The 16,261-nt window shown below is 47.0% G+C and overlaps 1 protein-coding gene across 2 annotated transcripts in view; it reads right to left on the bottom strand.

Annotated features, from left to right (window-relative positions):
• Positions 1-16,261, bottom strand: part of LOC130387446 (dual specificity calcium/calmodulin-dependent 3',5'-cyclic nucleotide phosphodiesterase 1C-like) — a 46,431-nt gene that overhangs the window by 16,362 nt on the left and 13,808 nt on the right. Inside the window, exons 1-6 of one of the 2 annotated variants that reach the window (XM_056596533.1) lie at positions 8,343-9,161; positions 7,105-7,218; positions 5,243-5,425; positions 4,424-4,490; positions 4,026-4,142; positions 3,229-3,369 (exon numbers count right to left, since the gene is read on the bottom strand). In XM_056596533.1, the coding sequence (XP_056452508.1) occupies positions 3,229-3,369; positions 4,026-4,142; positions 4,424-4,490; positions 5,243-5,425; positions 7,105-7,218; positions 8,343-8,413 (693 nt within the window). In that variant the 5' untranslated portion in view covers positions 8,414-9,161. Of the gene's footprint in view, positions 1-3,228; positions 3,370-4,025; positions 4,143-4,423; positions 4,491-5,242; positions 5,426-7,104; positions 7,219-8,342; positions 9,162-16,261 lie in introns of those variants that run through there. The other variant, XM_056596534.1, reaches the window with a different exon arrangement.

Raw genomic sequence — 16,261 nt, 5'->3', positions numbered from 1 at the left:
GAGAGAGAGAGAGAGAGGGAGAGGGAGAGGGAGAGGGAGAGGGAGGGGGAGAGAGAGAGAGAGAGAGAGAGAGAGAGAGAGAGAGAGAGAGAGAGAGAGAGAGGGGGAGAGAGAGAGAGAGAGAGAGAGAGAGAGAGAGAGAGAGAGAGAGAGAGAGAGAGAGAGAGAGAGAGAGAGAGAGAGTTATAGTAGGAGTGAGAGGGAAAGGGAGTGAGAAAGAGGGAGAGGGGAGACAGAGAGTGGGAGAGAGACAGATAAGGAGTGAGAGAAAGGAGAGGGAAAGGAGAGATAAAAAGAGGGAGAGAGAAAAACAGAGAGGGAATTGGAAATCCGTGGGGAAGAACAAATTAGGTAGGAAAGAGACAAGAAAAATAATGAAGAGTCGTGAAAAGAATGAAATGAAGGCGTTTATTGAGGCGGCGAAACAAAGCACTGAAGGGAGTAAAACCGACGCGTACAGGACTTGTCAGCGTCATCAACGATGGAAAACAAATGAGGAGGAGGAGAAGGAGATAAGTTCAGAAAACCAGAACGGGGCAGATCATTGAGAAACACATTAAAGTGTGTCCTGATGAATCCCCCTACCCTCAGGTGAGCACTGAGTTCACTCATGAAAAAACACAATTTGGCAGCTTCTTGAAATTCTGCAGCAGGAGTCACACGCCCTCATGAAGCACAGAGAGAGAACAGTCACCTGAGCTTCATGGCTCTTCAGCCGGGCACGATACGATGGGCTGCTGCTCTACACTAGATGCTGTGATTCAACAACAAGTGTTGTTTTCAAAGTGTTGTTTTCGTTGTTGTTGTTGTTGTTGTTGTCAAGCAATTCATATCCTCTGTTATAACAAAACTGTGTGCATTAATAATTTGTATATAGGGGAGAATTTATTTATGAGGTGTGCATTATAAATGGATGTGTGTGTGTGTGTGTGTGTGTGTGTGTGTGTGTGTGTGTGTGTGTGTGTGTGTGTGTGTGTGTGTGTGTGTGTGTGTGTGTGTATGTGTGTGTGTGTGTGTGTGTGTGTGTGTGTGTGTGTGTGTGTGTGTGTGTGTGTGAGCATAATACATTTACTTGCGAGCACGTACTAAATATATATATATACTCACACTGACACACACACACACACACACACACACACACACACACACACACGCAGAGTCACAGTCACACACACACCCACACACCCCCACACACCCACACACACCACATGTTACTCGGCGCCGGCAGCCCAATCAATAGCGGTGACTAATCAGTGGGAGGGGGGTGAGAGGGGAGGGGTGGGGGGGGGGGGGGGGGGGGGTGTTGAGTCATTAATAACCCGGGCAACCAAGATGGCCGATCCATCCCCTCCGTGTGTTTGCTAGCGGGGCCTTGCTTCATCAATGACCTGCTGATTGTTGATTTAATGGAGTGTAAAGGGCCCCGGCGCATGATAGATGCCAGCGCTGCCAGTCTCCCAGGGGCCCGCCAGCGCCGGCTAGTAATGTGGTTTGCTCCTGAAGGCGCGGCCGGGGCACACGCAGTTCGCCCCGACGACAGCTGTCGCAGACACCTTATTGAGGTGATTAAATAAGAACACAGAGAGAGCGAGGGGGAGAGGGGGGGGGGGGGGGGGGGGTGGGGAGGGCGGGGGTCCACCACCTCCAGCCAGGCTGTTTGGGGGGATGGAGAGCAGCATTAGCACACGTTGACGGAGCTAGTGGGGTGTCGAGGGGCCGAATCGATCACCAGGGAATTAAAAATGTAAGGGTGAAAGAATCACTGGCGCCTTGGAGTTATGCACTGGAATAGTTCTGTTGGGGAGGGCCGTGGGTGGATGTGTTCTGTTGGGTTCCTTGTGCTGCATGGTGCGGGGGAAGTACTTTACAAATATGTACACTATGATGGTAAACATAACCACTGCCAAACAAACACACACACACACACACACACACACACTCACATATATATATATATATATATATATATATATATATATATATATATATATTTATTTATATCTATATTCACACATTGCCTTGAGCAAAATGGGGATTAAAGAATTTGCTCGGATGTCACGCTTGTCAAGTCTCTTTGTATTCCTGCAAATAATTAACTATGAATTGTTCAGGAGAAGAATATGATCCATTCTAAAGCGGCATGTCAGGATAGGCTGTAATTAAACACACATCAAACGCCAGGGATGTTGGATGTGTGAATCAGCCCCACTGCCTCACATCAACGGTGGTGTCTGGTATTTTTTTATATATTTTTTGTATTTTTTATATATTTTATGTATGCATGCAGCTATGCAAACACCGTACAGCAAACACATATTTTCTTGACACAGACATCGTGTACAACCCCATAACTTTTAGGATTGATGAGTATTTGATCGTGAGAAAATCTTTCTTTGCCAAAATTATTTGACGACTCAGTGTTTTGGAAGAAAACGCTATTCCATGTGTGAATAAGGGTATAGTATTTGGCCATAAACCGAGCCATTTGACGTTTGAAATTAATGTGATTATGCATCCTTCTCATCGGAGACTGCAAACGCGCTGTCAAAATATCAACTCGTCAGATTCAAATGCGCTCATGTCTCTTAATGGGGATGGGAGATGGCACTCTCATTGGTTTCTTGCACGTTACGCCCAAACCTCACCTACGGATAATTAGGCTACTTCAGACCAACCCTTTTTTAGATTTGCGACGGGCGCAAGAGTAATTTATGCGCCGGTATAATAGCAACATCGCCATAGAACCGCCCACACAGCTATTTGTGCTTGGCGCTTCTCACTTGCGTTTCAGACCATTAAAACAAGGCCCTGCGTGTGTGCGTGTGTGCGTGTGTGTGTGTGTGTGTGTGTGTGTGTGTGTGTGTGTGTGTGTGTGTGTGTGTGTGTGTGTGTGTGTGTGTGTGTGTGTGTGTGTGTGTGTGTGTGTGTGTGTGTGTGTGTGTGTGTGGGTGTGTGTGTGTGCATGTACTGTATGTAACTCTTTGTGTTCATGTTCTGTCTGTGCGTGTGTGTGCATGTACTGTATGTATCTGTGTGTGGCCATGTTCAGTGTGTGTGTATGTGTGTGCATGTACTGTATGTGTGCATGTGTCTGTGCATGTACTGTATGTGTATGTGTGCGCATGTGTATATGTACCTGATGTCTGCATGTTTGTGCATGCACCGTGTGTGTGTGTGGGGGGGGGGGGGGGGGCATGTGTGTGAACAGGGGAGGGGCGGCTGGCTCACCACCATGCCCGTCTTGAGCAGCAGGTAGTGCACGGTCTGTGTGACGTCCGCCGCGTGCATCAGGTTGTGGTAGGGGTTCTTGTGTTTGCTGTAGCCCACCTCCAAGGCCTCCACGAAGGACACCACCGCTGAGATGGGGATCTGCAAGCAACAGGACGGAATCGGTCACGGTCAAAGAGGCTTCACAATGGAATCTCAATTTCGATTAGTCCGACAAGGAATTTCCTGTTGCCATTATAGCCTGCATACATATAAGCGTACAATAGTGGTTTTGAGTTAATATCCATATTAGAGTTCATGCCGAATTCATATCCTTATGAATATCTAAACCACTGAATAGCGTCAAGCTCTCGTCTAATCAGAGCTCGCGGTGAGCCACAAACTTCTACACATCCCCCCTTCTCCGCAGCCGAGTTGGTTCAAAGATAACAAACGTTTTATATCCTCTACTTTTTTTTTGTTCAAAGTTCTCAGATGTTTCCACTCCCGAGTGGAGCGGCGTCGGTCGTAAAAAACGTTACCGAGAAATGCTCGACGAAAACAGAGATGATGAAGGCCAGACGTAACCCCTCTCCACGCCGCAGACCAAAAGCCGAATGTAAATCTGCCTGAAAGCAGACACTAAAACCTGCCACGGACGGGACGGGACACAAAGCAGCTGTGGGAACAGATAAGAAAGTTGCAGTGAAGTGAAACCGGAGGGCCTCAGGCTGACCTACGCTGCCTTGTTTCACTGAGTCAGAGGGGCGTGGAGGGAGGAGAGAGGCATGCAGCGAGATCCTTCCCCCCGCCCGTACCTTGAAACGGCTGATGAGGTCGTATCGGGTGAGCAGCTCGTAGAAGATGAACTTGAGGGCGTGGTCGCTGCTCGCCTCGTTCAGGGCGAACACGTCAAACGACCATTTGTCCACGTTCTGGGGAGGTAGCACAGACAAAATGAATTGGGAGGGAGAGGGGGGGGGGAGGTTTGTAGAAGGCTTGTGTTTTAGTTCTACCTGGTCTTACTCCTATAATGAGATGAAACAAGAAACGGAGAAAGATAAATGGCTGAAATGAAGAAATAAAGAAAGACGAGAAGGGTGTGTGTTCACATTTGCCTATGTGAATGTGCACATACGCATATGTGTGTATGTATGCGACAGTGTGTGTGTGTGTGTGTGTGTGTGTGTTGGTGCGTAGACCTTACTGCTAATACCTTAAGCACAGATATTACAGATGTAGGGTAGCTGAGTCCAACCATGTTGGAAGTGCGTCTGTACATCCTGTTTGGATAAGACAAAAATAAAGAAAATGGATTGAGCATCCGTCAAATACAAATCCGATCCTTAATGGAGACAAACATAAGCTGCTTTGAAATAGTCCATGATCTACTGATGACTTCTCAGAACCCATTCGTTCGGGTCAAGGGACTGTTTGTGCTTCAACAACATTCAGCCACATTAAACATCATAGTAAGTAATGCAGTAATAAAAAGGTCAAACTACACCAAAAGCTTGGTGATTGGTTCTTCATGCTTGCAAAGGCTACAATGGTGCATGCTGGGTAATTCTGAATAGTAAAGGCAACTGAGCAGTAACAATAAATAGCTAATCATATCTAAATTCCACTTCAAAACCTCATAATGTTGAAGTGAAAGTATTGTTTGGACTGGCTCTGCTGTGGCAATCCTGTGGTTGGCAGAGAAAATACGGTCCAGGTGTAAGGCCCACAAGGTATGAATTAATAAAGTGTGTATGCTTGCCCACCCCTGTGTACGTCCACAAATTCTGCGTGTGTCTGTATTTGTGTGTTCCAATGTCCACGCTCCTCGACTGTGTGTGCGTGTGTGTGTGCGTGTGTGTGTGCGGGGCGTGTGTGTCCACCGGCACCCGCGCGCCAAAACAACAACAACCGTGCGCGCCACTTCACAAGCCATTTCATCTGGCTGACATTTGAAGTGCCCTGGCCCCGCCCCTCCTTCACCCCCCCCCCCGCCCCCCTCCAGCCCCAGCCCACGCCCCGCCGGCACCCCCACCTCTCCACGAAGATGCCGGCCTGCACAGCGTGCACGATGCTGCGGAAGCGTGGCTTCTCCTCGGTGCGCCGCAGCATCAGCCCCATCTGGCGCGTGAAGGTGGAGGCCAGCCAGTCACGCACCTCCGACGGCACCGACTCTGACTGGATGTCACTGAGCTCATCCTCAGTGTCCACCAGGCGCCTGGAGGACAGGGGAGAGAGGGAGGGGGGGGAGGGGAGGGGAGGGAGGGAGGGGAGGGAGGAGGGAGGAGGGGAATGGAGAGAGGGAAGGGGAGAGCGAGGAGGGGGGGAAGGGAGGGGATGGAGGGAGGGAGGTAGGGAGGGAGGGAGGAAGGAGGGAGGGAGGATGGGGGGAGGAGGGGAGGGAGGGAGGGGGGGGGAGGGGAGGGGGGAAGGAGGGGAGGGAGGGAGGGGAATGGAGAGAGGGAGGGGAGAGAGGGAGGGGGGGAAGGGAGGGGATGGAGGGAGGCGGGAGGGAGGGAGGATGGAGGGAGGAAGGGAGGGAGGAGAGGGAAGAGGGAGGGAGGGAGGAGCGAGGGAGGGAGGGAGGGAGGGAGGGGGGAGGAAGATGGGAGGGAGGGAGGGGGGAGGAGGAGGAAGGAGGGGAGGGGTAGGGAGGGAGGAGGGAAGGATGGCGGAGCAGGCGGGAGGGAGGGGAGGGAGGGAGGGAGAAGGGAGGGGATGGAGGGAGGGCGGGAGAAAGGGAGGGGATGGAGGGAGGAGGGGAGAAAGGGAGGGAGGGGATGGAGGGAGGGGAGAGAGGGAGGGAGGGAAAAAGGGAGGGGAGGGAGGGAGGTAGGAGGGAGGGGGGATGGAGGGAGGGGAGAAGAAAGGGAAGGGATGACGGGAGGGAGAAAGGCAGAGGAGGGGAGGGGGGGATGGAGGGAGGGAGGCAGAAAGGGAGGGGAGGGGAGGAGAAAGGGAGGGGAGAGAGGGAAGGATGGAGGGAGAGGGGATGGAGGGAGGGGAGGGGAGGGGAGGGGAGGGGAGAGAGGGAGGGAGGGAGGGGAGGGGAGAGAGGGAGGGAGGGGATGGAGGGAGGGAGGGAGAAAGGGAGGGAGGGGGGAGGGGAGGGAGGGGAGGAAGGGAGGGGAGGGGGGAGGGGATGGAGGGTGGGAGGGAAGGAATGATGAAAGGAAAGGGAGAGAGGGATGGGAGGGGAGGGAGGGAGACAGGAGGGAGTATGAGGGCGGTGGGAGGGAAGAGAGAAATAAAGAAATAAATCAATCCTAAATGAATTGTCATATATGTCACAAATGCAGGCTTCAAAGCTCATTGGGCCTTGCGACAGGAATTCAACACATCACAAGCCGTTCAAAGAACCACGACTGTGTCTTCGGCTCAGTTGTAATGACGCGACGGCATTATTATCCCAATAGTCTATACCGAGGCACGGACATGTCCAGGGCCTGACGGTTCACTCCTTATCCCGCTGTTGTCATGGCGCTGCGAGCCGATCATAATCTGTGGGGTCTGCGCAGATGATTACGTCTTGCATAATTCCATAAGCCAGATCCTACAGTATCTGTCAGGGCTGGGGAGCCTGGCCATCGGCACACGGAGCACAAAAGAGTCCAACCTAGGTTTACATTAAAACAGCAGAATCAAATCGGTTTGAGAAATCAAACAGTGACGTCATCACGTGACCTCCGTGGGGCGGCCCGGACCGTTTCTAGATGAAAGGTTATCAGATCTCCTATAAGCGGCCCGGCATTATCAGCGCTGTGCAGCTACGTCTCTCTGCAAGGGACAGAATTGCATTTTTAAAGAGCCGGGGAGTTGTAAAGGAGACGGTCGGTATCTCTGAGCTTGTGATTGGTTGAAGTCCTGATCTGTGTGTGTGTGGCTCCTCTGGTGTACCTGGTCTCCTCGACGTACACCGATTCCAGCACGGTGGCCGCGTACTCTAGGTTCTTCTTCAGGTCCACCAGAGACGCCTCCCCCCTCTCCAGCTGTTTCACCAGACATCTTAACCTGGAGAGAAACACAAACACACACGGGTCACTTCACGGCCGCTTCAACGGTGTCATTTCCCCCCGCGGGTGAAAGGGTTGAGGTATGAGAGAGTTTGGGCCTTTTTTTTTTTCTATGTTTTGATTGTTTGTTCACTCAGTTCCCAGAATTTAACGATGACTCACATTTGTGTGTTTTCTTTGTTGACTAGGATTGAATGTTAATGTGTTATAGAGGCATCTTTGTCACCAGATCAATCCAGATGCTCTAAAATTATTCTTCAAGAAACTTTTAAACCACACATTTATATTCCTCAAGTTTCCAGCCGAGCTGAAAAACGATTACCAAAATTAGTACGTCAATAGCAAGTGAAATACCATTTACTGCCTTGGAAGTCAAGTGCTTTTCTTCAGTGTATTGGCTCCTTTTAAGGCTAGACTAGTGTTTACTTATTGCTGAAGAATTACGCAAGAAGAATGTTGTTTTCTTTTACTGCTGCTAAAGGTATTATAACAATTTTTTTAATGAGATGGTGAGGCAGAGGAAACAAACAATCGACTGAACTAAAGAAGTACCATCCTCATACCCAGTTTTCATTATTTGGTACTCTGCAATGCTCATTTTACCCATAGTTCACAAGATAGCACTGTGAACTACCGGTCACACTAGCGGTCATACTTAGCGGTATTAGCATTACACAATGGCGGATAGGCCCTAAATGTACTAATTGATCATAAAAAGAAACTCAAAAGCATTATGTTGCTCCGAAACCATTCTCTTTAATGACATTAATAAATGAAATCTCTCGGTGGAATGTTACATTACACGACTTAACGGGTGACTTCAGTGACGGTAAAACCCCAGACTGCCTCCCTTCCTGTCCTCTCGTTCTCCGGCCGCTGCCAAGGATCGCAATCACTTCCCGAGCCGTGCCAAAAAAAAGATAGCGGCGGTTAAATTAAACGTATGGTCCCGAAGAGGAAATGGCTGAGCAGAATAGAAAAAACAATGAAATAATAAAAACCGCCCAAAAGAAAAGTAACAACAACAATAACCCCAGCGGTGGCGCAAGAAGGCGATATGAGCCAGGCACGTGATGCGGCTGACGGATGGACTAATGATGGTGATTAACAGCAGCTGTGTACCAGTGAGCTCTCCAGCTAACCTGCTCCAAACAAACCAAACAGTGCTGATTTCTTAGGACAAAGCTCCTCATCAGGGCACGATTCAACCATAAAATGGCGACTTTCGATTCTATAATTGGCCGCTTGTTTTGCTTTTTTTTTTATGGACTGTGTAACAATACCGCATGGACGCGGTGCTTCCTGTGGCTAGCCAGCTTTTGTTTGTCGAACAATGGAATAAGATTGGATGGCCAGTTAAAATGAAACGTAATGCAGTTGTTGTTTTTCAGCATCAAGATTTGCTCAACACAACAAGGTTTTTAAACACTATATGAAGCACAACCATTCCCCTTTTTCAAGTCCCGATACTTTCCCCAGCAAAATAAAATGGATGCAAGTTTAAGATGTCAACATTCATGTCAGCCCTAAGAAGATCATTGAACCTGCTTTTATCCCCACACAAAGTGAAAAGCTGGGTTAATATCCAGCTGCCCTCGCAAACGGACATTCAGACAACGGACTGAGTGAAACATCCTTATCATGAAGCCAGGGTGTAATCTGTCTAACGTATGACAGATCCCCTCACAATATGAATGCAACCATAATTTAAAGAAGAATGGGTAAAAGAACAAAGAAGTATAATCCATCCTTTAATGATGTCAATACAATATTCTCTTAGTGTAATATATAACCATCAGTGCACCATTGATAAATGTATTAAATACATGTTTTTGTATAATTGTATCACCGCCAAAGCCTTTATAAGAGGATCAGAGAGGATTGCTTGACTTTGGATTTATTCCAGCTGAGAGATATTTTTATGAATGTTCAAAAATGTGGTTTATTGCTTTTTTCAAAGGCGGCTGCATTAGATCTAGACAAGTGCAAGAGTCCAGAAAATTGAAAGCTCTTCATTTCGGTGCACCGAATTATAATGAGTTGATATCTATGCAACTGATGCCTGGTTACTAAAGTTTTGTTGAAACATTTCAAGTTTCCTGCCAAAGATTGTTCTCCAAAACGTAATGAATTCATATCTATGCAACTGATTCCTTGTTACCAAATTGTTTTGTTGAAAAAGTTCACCTAAGTTGTAAAGTGGCTTCCTATTTAGCGGATACAGAGGCCGAGGCAAGCACAGACAGGCCCAGAAACACAAAGTGATGTGTTGTTGACTGAGTGATGTTTATTTCATGTGGTCTGATTGGTTCAGTCTGGTGAATGGAGACAGGGAGATAGCATCTAAATGAGTACACACTCCCTTTCAATTATACAGCCTTAGCCGGATTTAGTGGCATCCAGCATAACGAATTTGTCAAAGACGGAACATAATTTTCATTCATATTCAAGTACTTTTTAATTAGTTTATAATCCCCTGAAAATAAGAATCGTTGTGTTTTGTCATCTAAGATTCAGAGTATTATATCTCCATTTTATTTCTACAGTATCCAAGAACGGGCATACCTCTTTTCAAAAGTTTTTATAATTTATACGCCTTCTTAGTTGTATTCAAATGAGTGCAATCACCTATAACTGATCTGGAGGAGTTAAAAAAAAAACGAAAATATACATAGATATTTTTTTCCAAATGGCAGTGGCCTGTCATTGGACGAATAGCATTGCTCGCCATGGCAACCAACTACTCCCTCCCTCCCCCGATGACCGCCCTCGCCCAGTTCAACATGTAGCCTACAGCTCCATTATCCAGACAGTGGACATCTTCCGTTTTAGTGGGCTCCGGTCTGTGTGCTACCATCGGTGTATCAGACGTGTTGGTACCAACACAGCTAATCGCGGGCCGCATCGGGATCCTGCGGGGAAACGTGTTGTGATGAAACTCCACGACCGAACCACTACCTTTCACAAGCTATACCTCCCAATCCACATCTGTGTTTAAAAGACATGGTGGGGCACGCTGAAACCAAAGTTCTGCTCCATAGAGACAGGTATACGACACAGAGACACTAAGGATTAACGCCGCTGATATGAAAATAGACGCAGTTGTCTATTTTCTACTTGTCCGGAGGGGTTGACGTGGCAACAGGATGGATAACACCACATACGCGATACACACAACAAAAAATAAAAGGCAGAATAAGCGACATCCTTGCCACCTGAATCCAGCCACGACTACAAATGCATTGTTTCCCCATCAACCTCCAATCAGATAAACTTTAGTTTCTAGTAAGCATTTGGCTCAGCAAAGGCATGCCAGCGGTGCAGGGGGAGACGCTGTGCTTGCATGCATGCATGTTTCCCTGCCGCCTCCTGTTCCAAAGGCATCTGGCCCTCACATGCCGTACAATCAATGGCCCGGGGTCAATGTTATCGCCCGGGGAGATTAGCGAGCTCCCGGGCAACGTGGCGCAGGTCGTCCGCTGAGAGTGGGGATACGGCCTGCTGCCGCGCCGTGACTCAGATAAGCCCCGTGCCATGCAGAGCAGCCAGGCAGCTGGGGCTCTGGTTTGCGACTTTATAGGGAGAAGTCGATTTAATGTTTTTTCTGAAAGTAAAGATGCATTTATGGGCATGCATCAGAGGGAACGCAAGACGTCAAGCCAGTTGCTATTTGCTGCAGCCTCTCCATCTCTGAGTGGTTTTTGTTATCGATCGCAGCCGACGTGAGCTCTAAATGATCTCCTCAGGTGGCGGTAGGGAGGGGGGGGGGAATGCTCGGTTTTTATTCAACGCAATGATTTTGGTCGCATCCTTTTTAAGTCTGAATAACAACCGTTGAATGAGATGAAACGTATCTGTATATTAAGTTTAACACGATTTATGAGATCGTTCATTCATCAAGCATGCTGGGCTGGTGAGTAAACAGGCTGGGAAAGGTGGATGGGTCGATGAGTGTAAAATACTGCATGTCGTCCTCACACCCGCTGTGTCCTTGAGAACGACAACAGCTCACCCAGCCTGCATTGCAAATGTGTCGACTAAAAGCTTTGACGTTACACATTTGTTTTTCAAACCACTTGTTTTTTTTGTTTTTTGATTCACAACGTCAGACACACAACGACACAAGACAGCCAACGCAGGTTTCTCCCAAGGTTTGTAAATTGGTGCACTTCCCCCGACAGTGTTTGGTAGCTTGGGTGCTTCGGCTGACATTGAACAAAGCATGTCTCCCACGGGAAGCTCAAGTGACAGAGTGTGACAAAAAGTGGCGCAGAGACAGCTTTAAATAAAAGATCACTGATTGGCTGAAAGAAACCCTTTGTGCGTCGAAACGATCAGCTGAGAAACGCACATCAAAACTGTGTGCTGCTTTCTAGACTGCTATGAAATTCAACAAACGATTGTAAAACAAGAAATGCGCGCGTAAGATGGATGATAGGCCCGCCACCAAACAAACCTGTCCAGAACTGAACCCGTCATTTATGAACGTTAAAAAAACAAACGTGAAAGGTTTGCTGTTCTTTCTGTCATCTCCAAAACGTTACCACACTCTTTCAACTTTTGATGTCAGAAGCTGAGGACATCCTGTATCTGTACCTCTTTAAAGCAGCTACACTTTTTTTTATTATAAATGATTCTGTCGGGACAACCTCGCTCAAGCTGCAATGCAGGATGGTGGCGGCTGGGTCTCAGTACGAGTGAGAACACATATAACCCCCATCTTATTCCGGCCGCTTGATTCCTCTCCTCCCCCAGGGGTTCAGTGGGTTCCTGCTCTTGTTTCAGAAAACGAATCGACCAAACAAATCCCAACCTCTGACGCCACGGTCCACCGTGGAACCCCTTCTGCCTAGCATCCCCAAACAGGGGGAGGGAGGACTGGGCTCGGCAGGTTCCTCGGCTCGGCCGAAGACAACGGCTTTGAACCTCTCGGTTTTTAACAGAGCCGTTTGCAAACTGTAAAGATGGGGATTGTTTCGAGTTTGAGCAGCCAGCGCTAGGATAATTTATCCTTACTGTCTCCAAAGAACAGAAGTGTTTTATGAGGGGGGGGGGGGGGCTGCTATATACGCAAACGTGTGGTTTTGGAAGTAAGAGGAGAGCACATCATCGCTTGAACCATGGGAGAACATTATTTCCACAAGGTCAACCTTGCTCCTAGGGAGCAGCGCTGGGCCACACGCCCAACAAGCCAAACAAAACAGAATCAAATCACCAAATAGATTATATATATATATACAAGTCAACTGCTTTCAAATTGTAATCAATTAGTGAAAGCTCCGCACTAAGCCAATTAGCTAAATTGTAATTAGAATGCTTTGGTGACACCTCAAGGTGTATGCGCACAGAAAGGATTAGGCGTGCTTTCCCCATGTAGTAAAACGATGTGAGTTAACCATAATTAGAAAAAAATCCCTTCTACAGGCATTTAACAAGGCTTGCAGATATCAGCCCATCCCTCTTGATTGACTGTCAAGCTAAATAAACTGACTTCAGCAGAATCAATGATCCCACTGGGAAAAGGGCTGCATTACAGAGATACAGTGGTTTATCGACCAAGAGCATATTCACAGTTTGAAAAGCCAGATGAATTCATCTCCCATATGGGCTTTTATAGGCCCGCTAAACAGTGAGTACATTACCGAGCCACGCATAAAACAAAACACCATAAATTCTGAAACTCCCAGGGTCGTAATTCCAAAGCCTAGATTTTACAGCCGCTTCTGAATTATCTGTCATATGGCACACTTTTATTGGGGATAAGAATAGGACGCCACAGACTTAATGAGGAAAGTGCGACACAGTGCAAAAGAGTTGGGGATTTGGACATAACTGAAAATACCTTCTTATAACTATATTATTGATACTGTGCAAGTGTTTAATATGTTTTCAGTATCGACAGATAGTCTGCAATATTCCCCTCAAGAAAATCCATCATATCTCCGCAACATATTGATGTAGTTATTTTTGTTGCAGAGAAAGACACATGTTCCAAACCACATCTGTTGTGCATTCAAGTTTCAGTTTCACATTTCACATACTGTTACCAAAGAAAGTCTGAACATTTTTATAGTATTTCACTTTCACAACTTCACAGGAAAACAATGCATCTGACCATTGCCTCGTATTCTAAGCCTCAATTGTCATTGCATGTTGTTCATTACTAGGCTTGAGGGAAAATCCAGATATTAAATTTTGCGTTTCGCAATGGATCAACCTGCCGTTGGTTATGCAGCCATTGATTTCCACGTACGGGCATGGCCATACGTTGATCAGAAAGCTACAGCCAATCAGAATAAATAACAAAGTGATGCGCTTGCTCTCTTCACTCTTGCCAGATGCAGTGGATAGTTAAGCAAAAACATCTTCTCCTCTGAGAAAACCCATCTGTTCAATGATTGGTCCTTTCATTTCTCAATAGGCTCAGGGCCGGACCGATTTGCGGAGAGAAACAGAACTGGAACTTCTGAGGTAAGGATGGTCTCACTAGGCCGGGCTACTACGAGCTTCCACTGAAAGCGGCCCGTTTGTCCACCAAGCAGCAAGATGGCCAGAGAAAGGAGGTGGCGTTCTCTGCACTCGTTCTTGTGAAAGCAGACACCGCTAATTGCCCATGGGCAGGGGAGGGCAGCGAGGGGACCCGGAGAAACAACTGGAGAGGCCAATGAGCTGCAGTGTAAGCTACATACAAGTTACACAGTGCTGAGTCCCTGCATAATTAATACTCCTTTATTACTGGTAATGATGATGGTGACATTCTCTCTCTCTCTCTCACTCTCTCTCTGTCTCATTTTATGACTGTAAGAGAACATTGATTTGGGAGCTTTCGACAAGCTTTAAAATAACAGAACGATAGATTATTGACAGTAAAGTCTTGATTTGTTTACGTGCCCTACTTCCCAGTCTGCGAAAAATTCCGAGAATCTACAGAAAAGAATGCATGAAAATCCACTGGTACTTATTCCAAAACATTCCAGGAATGGTTTCCAGAAGAGCTTTATTTTTATGTGCATGTACGGTTCATTGTTGTTGCGGCCCTGCAGATGTGGACCGGGATAAAGCCTTGGAAAAACAATCTCTGGTTGGGGACTTAGCCTCCCAGTCCTGATGGAAGGTTGTCTGTAATCTTCCAGAAACACACAGCCATGGACAGTGCCCTCTTCCCCCCCCTATCGCAGGAAACCAATCACACAGCAGAGTACAGATCCAATACTCTTCCCTCACAAGAGTCTGCTTCACTGGTCTGCCGCTTAAGTCATGCGTTTTCTGTATCTTTGATCAATTTGTGATTTAGTTGTATTCATCTTTTGCTCAAAATGCCCAAAAGCATATTCTTATAAGTTAGGCTATAAAATAATAATTAATTAGATGCCGTCAGGCCTATTTATAGAGGTCTGCTGACGTTCAGTTTCATAACTATCATTGTTATTTTATCGTTGTTGTTGTTATTATTTCCTACGTGTAGTTTCAGATCCCAGGGGGATATATTAGCGTCGGCTGGCACTTAGCGAAGCAAACAAACCAGAGAAGGTTCAGGCTCAGGTCACACCTGACCCCCTGCATACGAATGTAATGCAATTCAGCATGCAGCCCATTTCCACCAAAGGGGAAGCCAGCATGCAGCTCTTTAAGAAATGTGCTCAAGTTATAGTGAGCCGAGCCATAAAACCGGAGTGTCCAGACATTAGCATAATAGAGTCGTATAGGTCACGTTTCCCCCGTTGAGCATTTTGTAATGACAGCAACATTCCCTATTGCTTTTCTGTGCTTTGTGCCCCTGGGCATCAGCTTATCTTTGAAAAATGCCATGAAGAAGAGTGTAAATGGGCTCCTTTGCCCTTGAGTACTTTGAGTGTTGAAATGTTGAAAAAAGAAATGGTGTCAAGTTGAATGTGGGCATATAGGGAGGGTCATGGTATCGAAGGAATCAGACTCTCCCCACATCCAGCACGACTTAAAACTCAGACCTTGGAGCAATATACTGAACCCGAATGGACCTCTGAAGTAGAAAAATGGCGATCCATTCATCCCCTGTTCCTAAATTGGGCATGTAAATACATGAGTTGGAAGCAGCATTATGTGTGAAGAGAACTTTGTGAAGAGAACCTTTCTCTTCAAAGACATGAATGACAAGAGCATGCATGGCAATCTAGTGGCTACGTCGACTAAGGTTCTATAACATTGAGCAAGAGAAGCCCTGCCTACCACTCAATGAGTGGATAAAAGTGTTGTAAAGCATGGTAAATATGAGTGAATACTAAATAGTAGTGGACTGCAATGATGAGGCAGTTCTCTCACCAGTGGCCACTCCCTTTGCAGGACAACTAGTCCCTCACATCCTCCCTTTTACACAGACATCCATCCACTGATGAAGGGGTCAACCATGCACAGAAACGGGCAGCTTATCCCAGGCAGACAGCCCGCTCTACTTCCTGAGTCACCACCAGTCCTACAACCCCTCTCTTTTCTCCCAGCCAACTGACTAATCCAAAGAAACGAGACAGGACAAGCTGTCTCTAACGTCATTTCACCTTTCAAAATACCGTGCCAAGCTGAAGTTTCTCTGCAGCAGAAAAGGGAAAGGCTGGGCAAATGTGAGGCAGCATTTGAATAATGTACTCTTGTTGTTATTCCCTGGGTTGTGTTTGATTAGCATAACCGGTGGCGCACGGCACCGCACCGGCACGCCTCACACCCCCACGCAACAGCGTCTCCCCTCTGTTTTCAAACGCGCCGGCCCGTTCTGATAGCGGTGGCGACAGCGCTAGATTCCTTTGGAGAAAATAGTTGTTATTCAGTGGAGTCAAGACTCAAGACTCAAGACTCAAGTCAGAGTGCCGAACTGTTGAAGTGGAGCAAGAAGTTCTGTGGGGGAAAAAATCGATATCAAGAAAAACTCTCAACCAAACACTATGAACGCACACATTTATGAATTATGGAGGTGCCAACTTGATTATTTTATTGTTATTAGACTTGAATTATTTTTGAGTATGCTGGCAGAAAAGACTATTTGTTTTGTTAAACAAATACTAAATGATCCC

This window comes from Gadus chalcogrammus, chromosome 8, assembly GCF_026213295.1.
Source record: "Gadus chalcogrammus isolate NIFS_2021 chromosome 8, NIFS_Gcha_1.0, whole genome shotgun sequence".
Classification (NCBI taxonomy): domain Eukaryota; kingdom Metazoa; phylum Chordata; class Actinopteri; order Gadiformes; family Gadidae; genus Gadus; species Gadus chalcogrammus.
This window is presented reverse-complemented; position numbering and strand designations above follow the sequence as displayed.